Below are 17,812 nucleotides of genomic sequence, written 5' to 3' on the forward strand. Positions count from 1 at the left end.
GCCAAACCATCTCAAAATTCTCTTTTTTTGAAGAAACAACGCTGTAGCTTTTCCATATATCAAATCTTACCTCTGACTTTGGTTGTGAAATAAGCTGTTTTGCAGGGAGCATGTGATGCTGCTTCCAGGAAACATAAAGAAAAATGGAGAAAGACTTAACCTTTTAAAAAGCAAGAATTTGGTTTGAAAATGAAGTTAAAGTTATCCATTGCATTTTACAGCAGATAAATGTAAAATGCACTCTGGAGGAAAGAAGAAATAAGCAGAATGACTGAGAAAATGCTGACTGGAAAACCAGAAATAAATAGGAAATGACAGATGCTAACAGTCAGAACAAGGGCTTACAACAAGACACAAGGAAAAGAGCAAATATTCAGATACATGCTTATATTCTGTGCCTGCAGGCCACAGGAAACAATAATGCCTCTCAACAGTGGAATTTGGAGGATGGTACGGTGTTGAAGATGCAGCATTTTTAAGAGATATGTCTTTTAGGTAGGCCACAGAGAGAAGATAGCTGTCACAGTGAATGGTTTGAAATCTAGGAACCACAGCAGGAGTATACCAAATCAGGCCCCCAGTACACTGAGATTTAGTTTGCATTTGTAGATAGTGGTTCCAACATCAGGAAATGTATATGCTGTGGTGAGCGGGGTGCCAGGTGAGTACAAGAGCTGCCTGGGATGAGATGGCTGAGGTGCTGGAGGCAGGCTAAGTACAGCATAGAGTGGAAGTGCTATTCAGATAATGAGCCTGCGTGCAGTTCTGCATGAACTGTCACAGCTAAATGGTTTCCAGTAGCAAAGTTTGATCATTTAAAGAGAGCTTCCTCAGTGTTATGCTTCAGTCTGTACTGTGGAAAATCAGGAGTCAAGCAGAAAGCCATGGAACAGCACTGATACAAAAATACAAAAGTAAAATTAAAGAAAGGGGGAAAAAAAACCTCACTGCTCTCAGCAGAGCTACTAGGTAGCAATGTATGAGCTGCAACTTGTTTTCTGCAAGGATTGGCCCATAGAAAAGGAAAATGCACTCTGTATCTTTAAATTTGGTACTTTCAGACCTGTCACCTTCATCTTATGATGGAACAACTGCAGTGCCACAGCATAATTTCAGACAGCTGGTGCCTGATTGAGAAGGATTCCTCTGTTAAGTCTCCACAATGCCTCGCAGGCAGCCAGAAAAAGGGCTTTAAGAGGCTGCCTGTAGCTCACAGGTTTCTCAGCAAAAAGACAAATCATTTAGCATGTGTTGTTTTGAAACGTTTTCCAGTAGTAATAAGCTATTGCACTGTCTGACTGTTTTTGTAGCTGTTCACCTTCGGCTGGAGAGAAGACATCCGTCCCGGGGAGCCACTTCACACCAGGAAGTTCTGCTTCGACGCCATCTCACACAGTAGCCCTGTCACATTGTATGACTGTCACGGGATGAAGGGGAACCAGCACTGGAGCTATAGGAAGGTCGGAGTCACTCTGGGTCATTTCAGAGGTTCAGACTGTCTTGAGCCTATACTCAGTTTAGTGCAGACTTGTGCTTTCCCTTCAGAGCAGTTGTGTTTTAAAATCCATTCTGTTTTATTCCAATTTAATTTTGTGGTAGACTCCCTAGAGTGTGTTCTCATTGAGTATTCAGCTACTTGTGTCAAATTTAAATGAAAATGGATCTGATCCAGCTCCGAGGGTGTCCATGTTGGGTGACTGAAAGGTGTTGTACTGTTCTGGCACTTGAAGATGCTAGTGTCATTTTAAGTGAGACACTATTGGAAATATTTGCATCTGATGTGACAGCATCAAGAAATGCTGCTCTTGAGTTAAATATTACTATTTTACTACATTTTTACAAGCGGTAGAAATGTCTCCCTCAAAAAACCCCAAACCAACATTAAAAGCACTGCTGTAAGCCTGAAGACGTCAGGAGTTTATAAATTAAAGATAAGCAGCTTAGACTCTACTTTGATCTGCCAAGTTCTGCCCATTTTGATCAATCACTAAAACAGGAGGTCACGCTAGGAAATGAGAGTGCCTCATTTGGGGTATAAAAAGTCCTGGTAATTCTACCAGGGTTTTTAAAGAATGACTAATCAGCAAGTTGCCTCGATTAAAGATTTCACTAATAAACTCTGTATTCCGTGCAGGATAAGGACATTCATTTCTCTGACGAACCGAGGGCTTCTTCTCATGCATCCCTTAATTTTCTGTGACCGCTGTGCCTTGTCCTCCACATTGCTTATGCTGAGACCTAAGTGCCAGGAATTGGGCTGTGCCACATAAGCCTCTGTAGTACTTTGTAGATTAAAGTTATTAGCAGGAAACTAATTCAAAACCATTAAAAATAGCTTTACCTCGACTATTTTGAGTACCTGCTTGTTAGCCTGTGCCTTTTTTACTGTATTTATGGTGTAATCAGAGATGTACCACAAGATTTTCCAGAAACATGTTCTCCTTGAGATTTTACTCGTAGCGAAGTTAAAAAGTATGGGCCAGCTATTTAGAGGACATAAATAGTCATGACTGTCTTGCTGCATACATGGCTTTATAATGTCATTATAATCCTTTCTTGCTTCAGAACACTTCCAATTTATCTTTTTGATTGCCCAAGCTGTACAAAAGAAGCTTTCGTACCTGTAGCACTTCATTGGTGCCTAATGTAGCTGGTTCATAAGAAAAATGCAGATCTGGAGCTGCCCTCTATATGGCTCATCACCTTTGATGTGGACAGAATGCAGCAGATAACCCAAAAAAATGACATTTGAAAAAAATGCTCAACATGAGTTCTATTAAATCCTCAGCGCAGCTTCATTTTTCATTTCCAGAAGGCTGACAGGGCTCGTATAAAAATTCTCAGTGCAAGGCAGGCATTTTCATCTCAGCAAAAGGCACCACAACATTTTGTGATGATGAAAGTACTGACACAGTCCAAGCTGTAATACTAACCTGACAGCAAGCTGATTAGTTTGCATGAGCACTTACTGCTTGACTATAGAACTTCAAATTTAAAAAAAAAAAAAAAAAATTGTGTTGGAACAGTGAAAATATGCTCATTATTATTATTACTTAGGCTTAGTTTTAGTTTGGCTGCTCACTAAGTAGGTTTTGATTGTTTCATAGTGTTTATTTCCTCAGATGCAGGGCAGATTTACTGTAGAAATTTTTGATGGCACAACTATACCAAAAAAAACCTGTTATAACCCTTACCTAGTTTTAAGAGCATCCTAGAAATAGGATTTTTACTGTTTCCCAAAGACAAGTAAACCATACAGCAAAAAGATGCTTCTATCAGTTTAATTGCAGCTATAGTAGAGCTCTTTACTGACAGGACAGTAATGCAACTAAAATTGCACTCTAAGTAAATTGGTTCAGCAAGAAATGCCTGCTTTTAAAAAACAAAGAGCAGATCAGCAGCTGTGTTCTGTTCTCTGCACCACTTACAGAAGCTGTAGCTTTCTAATGGTCATGTGTCCATCTCAGCAGTAATTCTTCAGGAAAATGACCTTGTTGGTCAGTATCTTATAAGATGCTTATAGAAGGCATTACTTATCATACTGTCATACCATTCCTACAAAACTGGAAGAGTTTTTTATTAGCTTAAGCTTCCTTCTCTTTTCAATATTATTCGTATCCTCAAGTCTCAAACTCTGAGCAAGTGTTTGAAATTCTAGTATGTCTATGGTAGTGAGTAATCAGTATTTTTAAGACGAGTACAAACTTTCAATCTGTAATGAAACAGCCAAGTCTGCATTTAAGAAATCTTGGTAAAATCCGATGGAGTGGACTGAATCCAAATAATATTGTGAACAACACTGTGAGTTAGAAAAAGGAAATGAGTTTAATAATGGGAAAAAAAGCACTGATGCCGTAATGGGGCTTTGAAATCAATTCTGGGAGCAATGGGATAACACTGAAAATAGTAGAGATATTGAAGAATAACAGCTTTCCAAGATAAAGCCATTTCCTTGACTGTGTTTATGATTCCTAAACGTGTCAGAGCCAAAGATCAACTGTGGCTACAGATTTCCGTTCCTCCCAGTGAAGGAACATGCCCCTGTTTTTCAGCTTAGTCACTCTGGAGTGACTGATAATACATTGGTCTGATAAAATATGATTATGTTTATGTGCCCTAGCCTCATCTGTAGAGCACATGTATTCAAGAGAGGGCTGATTTAGTAGATCTTTAAAAAATAATGGTTATAATTGTGCAAAATCAATTTCATTGTTCTATAATTCTACCCTGAGCGTAGTGATTATGATAGACTGGCAACATCAAGACCTGTGCCCAGAATAGCGCCATTTGTTCATACTCTCCTGACAGATTCAGGGACGAACTGTAAGAGTAAGTTCAGTCTTTACTCTGTGGGTCCATAGATTATTCCCTCAGACAATGAAAGATGTGTCATTGTGATAGTGGTTTTTATGATATGGACATCTGTCCTGCTGAAACTGTGCTGGGGCTACTGACTAATTTCAGATAAACTACTGTAGCCACTGGCTGATAATGACTTCCAGTTGCTGTTGACCTTGGCCATAGTTATAGCAGTGACCTAGAAGAAATGAAAGGCTCTGTGTCTCATTACCAATCCCCTGAACTGTCGGGAACCATTATCTTCTGGAGAAGTTTCTCCTTCTGCAAATAATACTCAGGCTTGCCTTTATGCAGAAGAAAAAAAAAAATGGCTCTGCCCTTTTCAGATGTTTGAAAAGTCTCTAGAAGGGTTCTTGTGGCTTTTTCATATTGGTGTAAGGAGGAATTTATTTATTTCCCTCAGAAAGTTCTTCTCTGGGGTGCACATAACTGCCACCCGTTAAAGTCCTCAGCCTATTTTTATTGAGTTCCATAAGAACTGCAGGCTTTGACCTTAGGTCAGTGTAAGCTGGAGATGATAAATTAATAGGCCATTATACATAGCTAAGGCAGCCAGAAGTTTTCCCATAGTAACTGTGTCCCTTTCTTTAAGAGACGCTCCTCTCTCCTAATAACCAGGCCGGCTGAAAGAAGCACCAACAATGCTTCATTCAAGAATTGCATCCCCTGGATTTTTCTGTGAGAAGACAGACCGCAGGCTCTTTGAAAAGGCTGGAGTGTTTCTCGTAGCACACTTTTTGTACTGAAGCAGCTTCCTCTCTTCTTGTACCAGATACTGTGTTAAAAAAGCTTCTAGCATTCCAACTCCAGCTCCCCAGTAGCTTGGCTGAGCCCTTCCCAAGCTACAACACGAGGAAAACCAGCCATCTCCTTCCCACAAGGCCCCACAGCAGGTGGGCAGCCACGGTACTCCCTGCTCCCTCCAAGCTCAGGCAGGACTGCTCTGTTAGGCACCCACAGAGTGGCAGGAGGAGCTGGCAAGGTGCTGAAGGGTGCCTAACCACCCCACAGGTCCTTGGGAGCTCTGGTAGGGCCTCCTCCTACACACGATGTGATAGCCCTACATGCACAGTACTTGTGCTTGCAAGCTGCTCCCCGTACAGGGCAAAGCAGGATCTCTGGCCTCCCCATCCACACAAAGCCTGTTCTTTTAGTTAGCCATACAGGCTTTGACCGCAGCCCTCAGAATTACTGTCTTGTGGGTGGGTGCATGCGTGTAGGGGGAAGAGTTGGGGTGAAAGCCAGTGTTTGTGAAAGGTAGGTGGAGCACCATCACCCTCCAGCAGAGCACAGTGTGACACTTTTGAATTTGCTCTCTGTTGCATATGCTAAACATTAAAAAAAAAAAAAAAAAGTAGTGCTTTACCAGTGTTTCGCACAACCCAGAATCAATCAGTTTTCTCTTTCCTAAATTTAAAAAAAAAAAGCTTTCCTTCTCAAAGTTGCTTTAAAATAGCTTCTATTTCTTTTTAGACTATTGCACTATATTTAGTTTTGTCTTCGTAACTTTTTTCTGAATGATGGGGTATTTTTAGTTAAAGATGTTTCTGTATGATTGTTGCTCAGCACCCAGAGCACTTTTGTGAGTTTATAATAGGTTGCAATTTGACAAGTAGTTTCTTTTTTCTTCTTACAAACTGGGCAAACAGGCACATCCTGAATTAGTACTGAACTGCTGGCAGAGCTTGTTTTGCGAGGAAGGGAAGAGCCTGGGTGTTGTTTACTGAGAGTCATCAGAAGTTTATTTCCACAGATACAGTAAATGCATTATATAGTCCCTGGAAACTTTCAAGCAATATAATCACTCCCACGTCTGACTCTTGGCCACTTGCCTACATGAACTAAACACACTGAAACTAGCCTACCCACAAATACCTGTTGCTCGTTTCAGTACTTTCTGCCTTACCAAAGATTCACAGTGGGGTGATGTAAAATTCGCTCCATTTTTTTTGTGAAATAAAATGAATACAACTGAAAACCACGAATATCCTATTTAAAACAACTTAATCCATGTTTATCCTCCCAAGATCTCCATAGGGATCTAAAACAGGGATCTAAATGATTTCCTTCTTAGGCATAGAGCTCGAGTATTTCAGTGGCTTGTCTTACGAGGCTGCAGGCAAAGTCTGCATTTTATGGGGTGAGAACTGAGATCATTAGGTGTCTGTCCATCACAGCACTTCAACTAATATTCGTTACTGACTTCTTCATTGGGTTGAAGAATACCCATTTCCCAGACAGATCTTTACAGATCCTCCTCCCCAGCAGCACAGCAGAAATTGTCAGAAAACCCCTCCATAAAAAAAATCAGGTTCAGACATTTAATTGGAGCCTCGAGAGGCACATGATATGTAAAGACATTCTCTTTTTACATTATGTTATGTGGTTATTAGCTAAGGACAAGATGATGTCGTCTCATTCTTTCCTGCATCTCCTATTTTTTGAAGGATGATAACACAAGGAATAAAAGTGCTAGATTCTCTACAAGTTTCTAAATTAAGCTGTGGTTATTGCACAAGGTTATCACACAGAGTATACAAAATAATTTCGGATACAACTGTGTAAATCCATGTTCAGTAAAATGACAACACTTCCAATTATTTGGCGTTTGCTACTTAATTCTATTTTTTTCTCATTTCTGTAGGACAAAACTTTGTTCCATCCGGTAAGCAGCAGCTGCATAGATTGCAACCCATCTGAAAAGAAGATTTTCATGAACAGATGTGATCCTTTATCTGAAACTCAACAGTGGGTTTTTGAACATATTAATATGACTGTTTTAGAAAAATTTAACAGCAAGGCCAGTTCCTAGGGAAAATTTAAAAAATGAACACACCCAGTTACATACAGCCTGCAGACTACGTTTTCGCCAGCATCTGGGTCGAAGGAGTCAGGAATTAAATTTCCTAGATCCAGGAAGTCTGCTCTAAGGATTAAGAAAATGCCCCAGCAAGAGCCAGCAGGCTGTCCTTGAGGATGTACAGTATCTGAAGAACTTGGCTAGAAGCCTCACCGGATGCTGCTGAGAACTTCAGGCTGAAAATTCCCTTGCTGGTCAAGGGAAAATTTTGTTTAAAAACTGTTTAAAAGTATCCAAGTTAATAAAGTAAAACAAAACTCTAGAGTTTCTCAGGTCTAATCCTGCTGTAGTGAGTAGTTCAGATGCTGTGATTTGGGATGGGTATATGGCATGCATGACGGCTACAGGAACCTGAAGAAATCCCAGGTTTTAGAACTAAACATGCTGGTGGAAGAATAATGGTGTCCCAGCGCTCCCTAGACAAGATACACACTCTGTTGATATTCTCCTAATAAAAGGTCGGGTTAAGCAGGTTTAACCCTCAGAACTGCTGCAATTAATTTTAAATACCTCCCTTTTACATTCCATTCATTACCAAAATAGGAATGGTAGAAATCTTAGGGTCTAGAATTACACTGTAGTGAAGCATGAAATAAACTGTAAGGTTTTGCCCTCACATTTTTCCCTTCAGCTGGGAAAAAAAACATAAAGCAATCAAATTTCTATACGTGGTATATTTAGCAGTTGTGATTCAAATCCCGTTGTCACACGCAGTGAGATTTTTTTTTTCAGTGACAAATGTAACAGCAGCTGCACCGTAATAGAAGGCATGTGGACTAGCTATCTTTCCTAAGGTAGAATCCTTACCAAAGTGTACATTAAGTTAAAAATAGGTTGAAAAAATCATCATGAGAGCAGGAAATAATTGCATACTGCATGCTGAACTAGGTTAGTCAAATTAACATTGGTATGCTGCCATCACCTAAAAAAGCGCTGATCCTCTGTAGTGCAGCTTAAAGGATCTTGCAGAAATTGTGTGGTGTTCTTGTCAGATATAAGCAGAAAGAAAATTTGACATGAAGCTAGTTGGGTGATTTCAGAGTTCCTGATGAAATCTGTGATGGAAATCACATAAACCTAAGCTGTCAAGTGAATGGTACTGCAGATCTCATGGTGGAGGAAAGGAGGAATGCCAACAAGTTACCCGTGGCAATATTTTAGTGCTTTAGGCGCAGGTACAATTCAGATTCAGGCAGACTTCTGTCACACTGACAGGCATTATGGCATATGGTGCCCTCTGACCCATCGAGCTGACGTCATGAGAGGCCTCTAAAACTTACTCGAAAGGCCTATGGCTCTTCTCAGAAGGAATCAGTTGAAACTAATATGTGGAACATAACTAACAGGCTTACGATTTTTCAAGGTGAGAGCACATGTATATGTGTATCAAATAAGTATGTGGACTGCTTTTGTTTGAAAGGTATTCACAGACAAAAGCACCATAAATGTGGATAGATGACATTCCCCAGAGGCAGCTACAACAGTGCTATCAGGTTCCAAAAATATCATAAGGAATTAAGTTGCTTAATCTGACTGCTGGAGAATTGTCTGACTAACCAAAATACTGGTGTGTAAGCTATCGTGTTTTGAGGCAGAAGGGTAAATGTGTCATTTATTGCTCCTTACACTGTACTTATGCTCAAAGAGTGTTGACTGCATCCAAAGGATGGTTCTAGTACCAATTAGTGTACACTATTTTATGACAGCACCTTGTAGTTGCAGATTAAAAATCACATTAACCTAAAATTGTTGGTTATAGGAACTTTTTAGGAGGGGGATGAGATCCTGAAGCATTTAGGATGCATGCACTTGGATGCATCCATACACTGAGTAATAGCTGCAAGTTAGTGAAGAGACCTTTCAGTTAATCTAAGAGAAATGAATATAGACATCATTTTATGATTTTAAAGCAAAGGAACTTGCTTAAGTATTGTTTAAATTTAATTATGGTGCACTGAAGGATGGAGGCAGCTAGGCTACTGTGTGGGGATATTTAGGTAGCTATCAGTGCACAGAAGCAGTCTGGGCACTGCAGGCTGCCAGCCTTCTCAGATACAGTGCTTGTAGCATCATCATTTATTTGCAGCCAGAACGTGAGAAATGAGGATTTGGAAAAAAAAGAAAATGGGCGCCTAAAATGTAAATTCCTCCCTTGTCCTTAAGCTGCTGATTGAAACTGGCCCTCAACTGTCAAAGTCCCATATGCCTGAAATAGAGAGGCAAAGGAGAATTGCTAAACCAGCTAAGCAGTTTATAATATGCACAGATTGGTAGAGTTATATCATTCAGTCTCTGCCTGCATCTCAATGGTCTGATTTTGAAATGTCTAATGGGAACTGGACTGCTGCTGGGGCAGAGATCTTCCATGCCTTTTACAATGCTCATTAATTAATATTGCAGAGCATCCTGCACTGCCAAAGGAAACCTTTCAATTACTCAGTTGAACAGTGATTGTAAGGTCTAGGAGTCCCTGTCAGGTAACAATCCATCTGAATGGTACGTAGATGTTTTGAGAAGTTCTGTTCTACGTATTGTTTTCAGTTTTAATAGGCAAAATATAAGAAAAGATATATTAGAGTTTTTCACGTGTCAACAGTGAACAGCTTTTGAATAATCTGGAAATATGAAGTTTATATGAAGGTCCAGATCTTGAGAAACATTTATTAACTTGCCACAGTGTGGCATAAACACAAAAGTATATATATACATGTACGTATACATTACCAGTGGGAAGAGGCAGATAGAGGAGAAGTTTGTTCTCACTTCATGGGCTCGTATTTCAGGTATTTATTATAACCAGAAAAAAAAAGATAGCAATCAGTAGCCTAATAGAGAAGATAGTTATTTCGCTGTTTTCAGTTTAAGCAATTTTCTCTTTTTAAAAACAGAGAGAAAAAAGCTTGCATGCAGCTTCTCCACAGGCAGCTGTAATCCTCCTGCTGAGCAGAGAAGGTGGCCCTAGGGACAGAGTTTCAGAGCTGTGCTCCTGTAGCATTTGGGGGCTGATGGATTCATAAAATGGTTATGACTTGCTAAGCACAGGACTCCTTCAGCGGAAAGTGTTATGAATAATAAATGATCATCCCTACCTCTAAATTAAATTCTGTCTTGAGTGTTCTCCAAAGCTTTCCACTGATAATAGCATTTCATGACTAATTTAGCATTCAGAATTTCTTTAAGTCTTCCAGCAACCGTATCTTTTTCTACTCAGCGGACATCCGAGCAAGTAGAAAGATAGGATGGACAGATATATTTTCCTGCCATATTTAACTAGAAGTGTTTAACTTCAATCTACGTTCCTTCCAAAGACTATGAAATTTCTGTACAGAAAGGTGTTTAAAAAATACTAAGCGCATAGTTAGCACTAACTGATAATTTCAGTGAAATGCCAGCTGATGATTTGCTTCAGTTTTTCAGCTGATTGCTTTATGGCTGAGAGGAATTTAATCAACACACTAAAAAAGATCTTTGTATCTTTAAAGTTCTTCTGCACCTACCCTAAACTTTTCCCACTTAAGGCTTTCTGACTCTTTTAGAGGTCAGCAAACCACTACTGCTAGAGATGGTAGCAACTGGAGAAAGCAGAATAAACACCAAGTACAATGAAAACTCTAAAATCGTTTGTGTTTCTCTGTGCATATTCCAAAATCCAAACTAAGCAGAAGCCCTTGGCAAGGGCTCAAGGGATAGAAGAGGAGTTGGGAAGCAGCATTGTACAGAGGCATGACCTTATTTCAGGAAAATGACATCATTTTGGAACAAATGTTTCTGCAACAGTATGGATACTTTAATGATATAATGCATACTTCCTGAGTGTTATCATTTTATAAATAAATGGGCTGTAGCTGCTGAACTAGGTCATCTTCATGATAAAGATAGACTAAGCTTGAAAAGAGGCAAGGAGCACTTAACAACCTTTGATTACTGGCAATTTACCAAGCATCAACATCTCTGTGACCTCAGTGAAATGGGATGCCACAGAAGATCACAGAAGAAACGTATATAATTTGCTTAACCAAATGTATTCAATGGGTGGCACCCCTTTAAGAGTGGATGTCACCTTTGTGACAATAAAAATTGTAATCAGAATTAATTTACATTTTTACTGCTAACTTCTGCATGGAGCTGAGTGAGTGGTCGCCTTCCAAGCCACCCGGACAGTGGGCAAGAAGTGCTTTGGGCAGACACCTGCTGGGAGGCCACCACCATGGGTGCAGCCTTCCTCTACTGAAGAACATCAATCTTTAATGCTGTTGATCCAGCATCTTTCCAGAAAACATAAGGTGTACATTAAATGAAGAATATGATGATAGATTTTTCTAATCCATCAAAGTCACTAGGTACAACCATTTCAAAACAGTTGAAAACAAAAAGCTGATCAGAAGTAGCTTTTTTATAGCTGGTATTAGGTGTATGAGATTAATGAATTCATTTTATAGCTCCCTTCCAAATCTGTTCCATACATTCTCTTAGGAAGAGCATAGAGATACTGAGGTTCTTTTACATTACGTTCTGAAGATCTTGCAGTATATGAAAGTAAATTTTGGAAGGCCTATAGAATATTAGATCAGGCGTATGCCTAAAGGTAACAACAATAAAAATAAATAAATAAATAAATAAAAAATCCTGGCTTCTTCAGATTTTGCTAAACTTCTTGTTCTAAATAGTATCCACTGACCGGAAAATTTTAGATGAATAAATAACGTAGTTTAGTAGCAGTGCTTAGTGCTTTCTAGTTAAGATTTCTGCTCTTAAAAAAAAATAGGAAGAGAATTTTAGTGAAGGTAGTTGGTTGCTGATAGTTATTTTGATGCTATTTTTTAACTACATACAATACATAAATCTGTCCTGAAGTGTCCTCTAAATTCATATTTTTCTTATTATAATTCTGAATGCACTGGACTGAGAATAATCTAAGCAGAGAAAAGACCTTTAAGAACTATCTAGCAAACCTGTGCAGAAACAAACAAACAATGAGAAAGCTTAGCTGGAAATGAATTGAAAAACGCATCACATTCCCAAAGCTTCAGCAGCATTCAGAAAATGCATTCACTTTGTATGATGGCTTTATATCCTTTCAGTGTATCAGTTATATCACTGGTATTACCCTTGCATCAGGATTCTCTCAAAATGATGTGCTGTCATTTGGCACGGTAGATGGACAGCACGCTGCCAGAGAAAAAAATCACCTTGTAGGAACAGTTCCTAAAAAATCCCATTCAAACATTGCAGCCTAGGATGTCTTCAGAGCCTTAGCTATTTATGAAATTCCAATTTTCTAAGGTTTTGTTTTGTTTGATTGTTTGTAGCCTTTTGTTTGTTTGTTTTGCAAGACCACATAGTACGCTGGCACAGGCTGCCCAGAGAGGCTGTGGAGTTTCCTCTTTGGAGATCTCCAAGAGCTGCCTGGACACAGGCCTAGGCCCCAGCTCTGGGTGACTCTGCTGGTTGGAGCAGAGGGACCCAGAGGTCTGCCAACATTAGCCATCCTGAGATCCTGTGCCTCGAGGGCCTTCATGAAAAAAAGTGCTGACAATAGGGGAAGAAAGAGGACACAGGTTAAAATAAATAAAAATATGTGGTTGCCTAAAGATATCAAGTCCTCAGTACTGCTGAGCATATTAATTATACGCAGAGATAAATCTGTTTCTTCTGTGTGGCTGTTGCGATAGATGCATGTCTCCCAGGAAAACACGAATGGGAAGGAGCCACACCAGCAGGAAAGCCCTTGTGTAGCAGGGGACACAGAAGGAGTCACAGTGACCTTTTGTTGAGAAGCAGATGAATAGGGCCTTAAGAGTGGTATCACATAAGGGATGTGAAGTGAGCTGCAATGTGACAGGTCTGGTAAGCAATGCTATCTAAAAGACATTAGGACACGAGAAGGGAAAACTTGGTCCTCATTAACCTTTGCCCTTATTAGCTTCGGCAGTACCCCTGACCCTTTGTTAAGGTATTAGTTGATTTAATTAAGTTAATCCTTCACCCCAGCCAGCAAATGACCCAAGCTGGAAGGAATCACAGCCCGAGCAAATTTCTCTTGGTCAGCTTGAAGCATCTGATTGACACAAACGCTAGGCGGTTTAGTCAGAAACCCCAAATCGAAAACAATATAACCATCCTGAAAGATCCACTGGCCTGTTACATCCTTCTGTGAAAAAATATTCCATTTGCCTCAAGGAGCAATTGATGGTAACGATCCTAGATTAAGAAGATCAGGAGTAAAGAACTTGCACAGAGGTGAAAGGCCAAATGTGCAATTATGACATGGTGGTTTAATTGAGAAAGGATGGAGGAAGTAGTTGGTACAAGGGGAGGAGCAGGAGTCGGGTTTACTTCTGGGTACGAAGGAAGCATGACCTGCAAAGGTCAGCCATGGGCAACTCTGGGTACCTCTTTATACCAGTGTTCGCATGTTTATTTCCTTTGCAAATGTTTGGGAATTGAGAGGCAATCACTCCCACCTCCTCCTGTAAAGGACTTAAATTTAGAAGAAAAACTGTATAATCTGAAAAATAAGGATCATAAGGTATGTGAGCGTAGCTACAGCAAAGCTTTGCTGGACACCAAGTCAGCACTGAGTTTTCCACCAAAGGTATGTGTGTTTATTCCCGGGGATGGACATAGAAGCAGGGCATGATGGTCAGTGTTTTAACTCAAATTAATATTTCTCTGCACCTCAGGCTGTTTTGAAACAGGAAAAGTGGTTAACTAAATTTTCCAGGAAATATCAACCCAGGTGAGTACAAAGAAGCTCTGCCTCCTCCCACTGTGGATCAAGGTATCTCATGTTCCTCTTCAAACACTGCGTAGAGCTCCTAAACAAAAGCAACACTGTGACTCTGCCATCATGACTCTTTGCAGCATTTACCTCTTTTTAGCCGTTTCAGTTATTTTCTTTATTCTTTTTCCTATTTGGTCTTTCCTCTGACTCCTCATCTGCAGGATTTTGCCAGTCCTCCTTCCCTTCCTTCTGGTATGTGTGAAGAGGTGTTCAGTTATTGTACACCCCTTCCTCAAGATAACAGTGACTAATGCTGCTTTGATGTTGCCCTGGCAGAGCCGTGAGCCCTTCTGCACTGGGGACGCCTCTGCTGTCATTGTGCAGAATGGCACCAGAGCAGAAGGGAGAGGTCCTGTCCTTATGGGTCAGTCTCTCACTGCAAGTTTTGTCCATGCTACAGATGCACCTCAGCACAGGCAGAAAAACATCTATTTATCTTCTGCAGGGAGAACATTCTGCTTGCAATCTACTTTCTTACTCATCTTTAAAATTCAGCACTGAAGTCAGAAAGGGGATTATGTAAGACAAGAAGCACCTTGCTCCATCAGTGTACTTCTTACAAATGTTCAGAAGCAGCTGAACTTAAACTTCACAAGTAGGTTTTAACTCTTGACTATCCATACTAAGCTAACATAGATACAAGAAACCGTGTTATAATTCCATTAAATTGAAATGTGATTTGATAAGCCATCAGGGGGTTATAACAACTTTAATAGAAGGCATTATTTCAAATGTAAAATTGATATGTAATCCCTGGTGAATACATGATACAAGTTCACCTTGAGTTGGGCAACAGAGAGGCAGAGTGGCTTTTATTTTTTCACAAAACCACAAGTAGAGAGAGATTGTCCAATGTGCAGCATCTCTTGCTTTTATCTGTATAGAGTTTCAGTTTATTCCCCAATAAGTTAGCAAAGGTTATATATATATATAGAAGGATCTCCCATGATTCTCATTATCAAAGCTGCACTTGCACAGATAGCAGTAAAACATCCTTTTCTTTCCTATTAGCAGAAAATCCTTTTATTTGTTTCCTGTTTGTGTTTATACACCCCCAGAGTCATTTGTTTGTAACCAGAACACATAAATACAAGTTTAACCCTGTCCCTTTGCTACATGACTTCCTGGTAAATAAGAGTACCTGTGTGAAGACTGTATTAAAGCAGTGTTGAAAGGACTGTCAGCCATGGAATAAGGATTCCTCTAGAAGAACAGTAAGCCTCCCTAAAGTTTCCTTTATCAGTGTCATATGAGCCTTCAAATCACAGCCAGTGCTCTGCATCTAAGTATATCATGGTAATCTGCACCTGAAACAACAACGATGCTTCATCAGGGCTCTGCTGCCAGCTTTCTGTATGAATCTATGCACCATGGCTATGTAAAACCATTCTTTGGAGTTGAGAGTCTTCACCCACAGTTGTTGTCCCTGCAAAGGATATCTCTTCCAGCTTTGGCCTGACCTGTTGATTTCCACCTCAGACTCTGTTGGCTGAAGTAGCTTGGCATTGACCAGCTCTCAAGAAGGCCTCCAGATGATCTGCTCCATCTCACATCTAGTGCTCCACGGCGGTCCACCCACATGGACACATACATGGCCCACCAAGGATTAGGTGTCAAAACAGAAATGTATGATCCCTTCTGAGCCTTTAAGATGCTTCTGTTTATCAGCTAGCCTTTGTGATGGTCAGAGTGATTTCCAGGCGCCTCTGTGAATAAGCAGCCTTTCCTGCAGGTATCCTGCAAAATATCCACTTCTCTCATTTTTCTGAGAGTCTGGAATGACAGCATTTGCTTGCTGTTAAACAACATTCGGGAAAAAAACAACCCCTCGCCATTCAGCTATTACAAACTAATTTTAAGACCAAGAAGGGCTGGGGATAAGTTTGTGTAGTCTCTGCCCCGTGTGCTCGTAGGCAAGGCAGCCAGTAGTGGTATGGGCTGGTCGGTGGCTGATAGAGATCAATCTACAAGAAGTGAGACAGAGTTGTCTAATTTTCTATGAACTGAGGTTTAGTTCTTTGGTAATTTTGATTTAGGAAATATAGCTCTCCAGGAAAAAAAAGAAAAAAGAAAAAAAGGAAATAGGGAAAATTTTTTCAAGTATTATACAGTAGGCTGCAATTAGTAATATATACTTAATAATAAATAAAGTGAGAACATAAACTTCTGTGCTGACTAGTCTGGGATAGTTGGCTTAGATGTTTTTAAACAACAGTGGTAGAAGCTTTGACCAACTTGTTGATGCATTAAAATAATGTTTTCAAGACATACTTACAGAGTTTACAGAGAGTACATGCCTGTAAATTACCAGACTGTAATTAAGAACCTGAATAATGGAATAAAAATTGTACACCTGTCCTATTTTATATTTGGATGTGTCAAATTATGGAATACAAAGTAAAAGATTGCTGTAGAGCAGTTTTTAAAAAAAAAAAAAAAAGAGAGAACATGATCTGAATGAATAAATACCTCTCAGAAATTACAACATTAGTCTTTCAATTTGTTGTGCATCTACTCCTGCTGAAATAACCTGCCATGTGTATCGAGTGGGGGAAGAGCCAGACTAGCTTGTTCCAAGGCTGCCCAGGGCCATAGGGCTGCTTGCTGCTCCCACAGCCCCGGCCGCACCAAAGCAGAAACCAAAATCCTCTACTCCACCAAAGAGCATTGTTAGCTCTGGCAGTATCGAACTTAAATGCCCATTTAAATGAGAGACAAATAGAGAAATGTGTACGAAATTGTCACACACACCATTCCTCAAGTGATAAGTAAGGAAGACCAGTAAAAAGCAATGCAAATAGAGGTTTATTTGTCCCCCTCCCACCCCCCAAAAATCACCAAAAAAAAAAAAAAAAAAACCTAGAAATTCCCAGGTGATTCTTCTTGTATTTTCAACTGATAAGATATATCATCTTCCAAAGTAGGATTAAGCTATCAAAAGCAGGTACCCAACACTGCAGAAATTCAGGAGTCATATGCAAGAACAGCAAGAGTCAATCATCTTCAAAGACCAGGGACAGAAGAGATGCTTATTAACTATTATCTGTCTTTCAAGCTGAAGGCATCTCCAGCTGCAAAAAAAATACAATCATTTTCCATCTAAGCTTTCCACCATAACCATTCCTTAGATGAATTCCTTAAGCAGTTCCACCGAGCAAACTTTGGTAAATATCTCTCCAGAACAATCATAAACTGAAAGGATGTTAACAACAACAAAACAAAATCCTAGTGAGGGGGATTTTATGAGTAACAAAAATTCATATGAAAGCCCTAAGGAGATTGGAGCAATTACATTACAGGTGCTACTCTTTGGCAAGGGAACAACTAGAAACAAAGAAAAAAATGTTATTAAAAGAACAATAAAGTGTTTTAGACACATCAGAAACAATTAGCCATTAATTTTAACGTAGCCTAAAGTTAAACGTGGTAAAACAACAGAGTATTCTCCCACTTGTATCATTTAAAGTTCACAGTCTGGGGGAAGCACTGTGTATTAAGAAAACCAAGAGCCTTATGTGAATTTTGCATCAATTATCTAATTAACTTTGATAACATCAGATGCAAGCCATCAAGGAAAAAGAGCTTTAGAGAGCTCTTGCAGATAAGGGTGCATCAGGAAAGTAACAGGATTTGAACTAGGGAAGGAAAGGAATGAAAAAGGACTGCACTACACTCTAGTGTGCAGCAGAGAGCAGGAGCTAGATAGTAGTTCCTGGTGCATATTTACAAGCACAGCATGCAGTGTTTCAGCACAGAAAGATGTAGCAATGGGCTGAGCAGCTTTCTGCTCTGACTATTCTTGTGTCAAG

The 17,812-nt window shown here is 39.8% G+C and overlaps 1 protein-coding gene across 3 annotated transcripts in view; it reads left to right on the forward strand.

Moving 5' to 3' along the window:
• GALNTL6 (polypeptide N-acetylgalactosaminyltransferase-like 6) overlaps nucleotides 1-16,485 on the forward strand; it is a 453,369-nt gene extending 436,884 nt beyond the window's left edge. For 2 of the 3 annotated variants that reach the window (XM_021396253.1, XM_021396255.1), the window contains 2 exons: nucleotides 1,311-1,460; nucleotides 7,004-16,485. In XM_021396253.1, coding sequence (XP_021251928.1) covers nucleotides 1,311-1,460; nucleotides 7,004-7,171 — 318 coding nt within the window. In that variant the 3' untranslated portion in view covers nucleotides 7,172-16,485. The other variant, XM_021396254.1, reaches the window with a different exon arrangement.

This window comes from Numida meleagris, chromosome 4 (genome assembly GCF_002078875.1).
Source record: "Numida meleagris isolate 19003 breed g44 Domestic line chromosome 4, NumMel1.0, whole genome shotgun sequence".
In the NCBI taxonomy this organism is placed as follows: Eukaryota; Metazoa; Chordata; class Aves; order Galliformes; family Numididae; genus Numida; species Numida meleagris.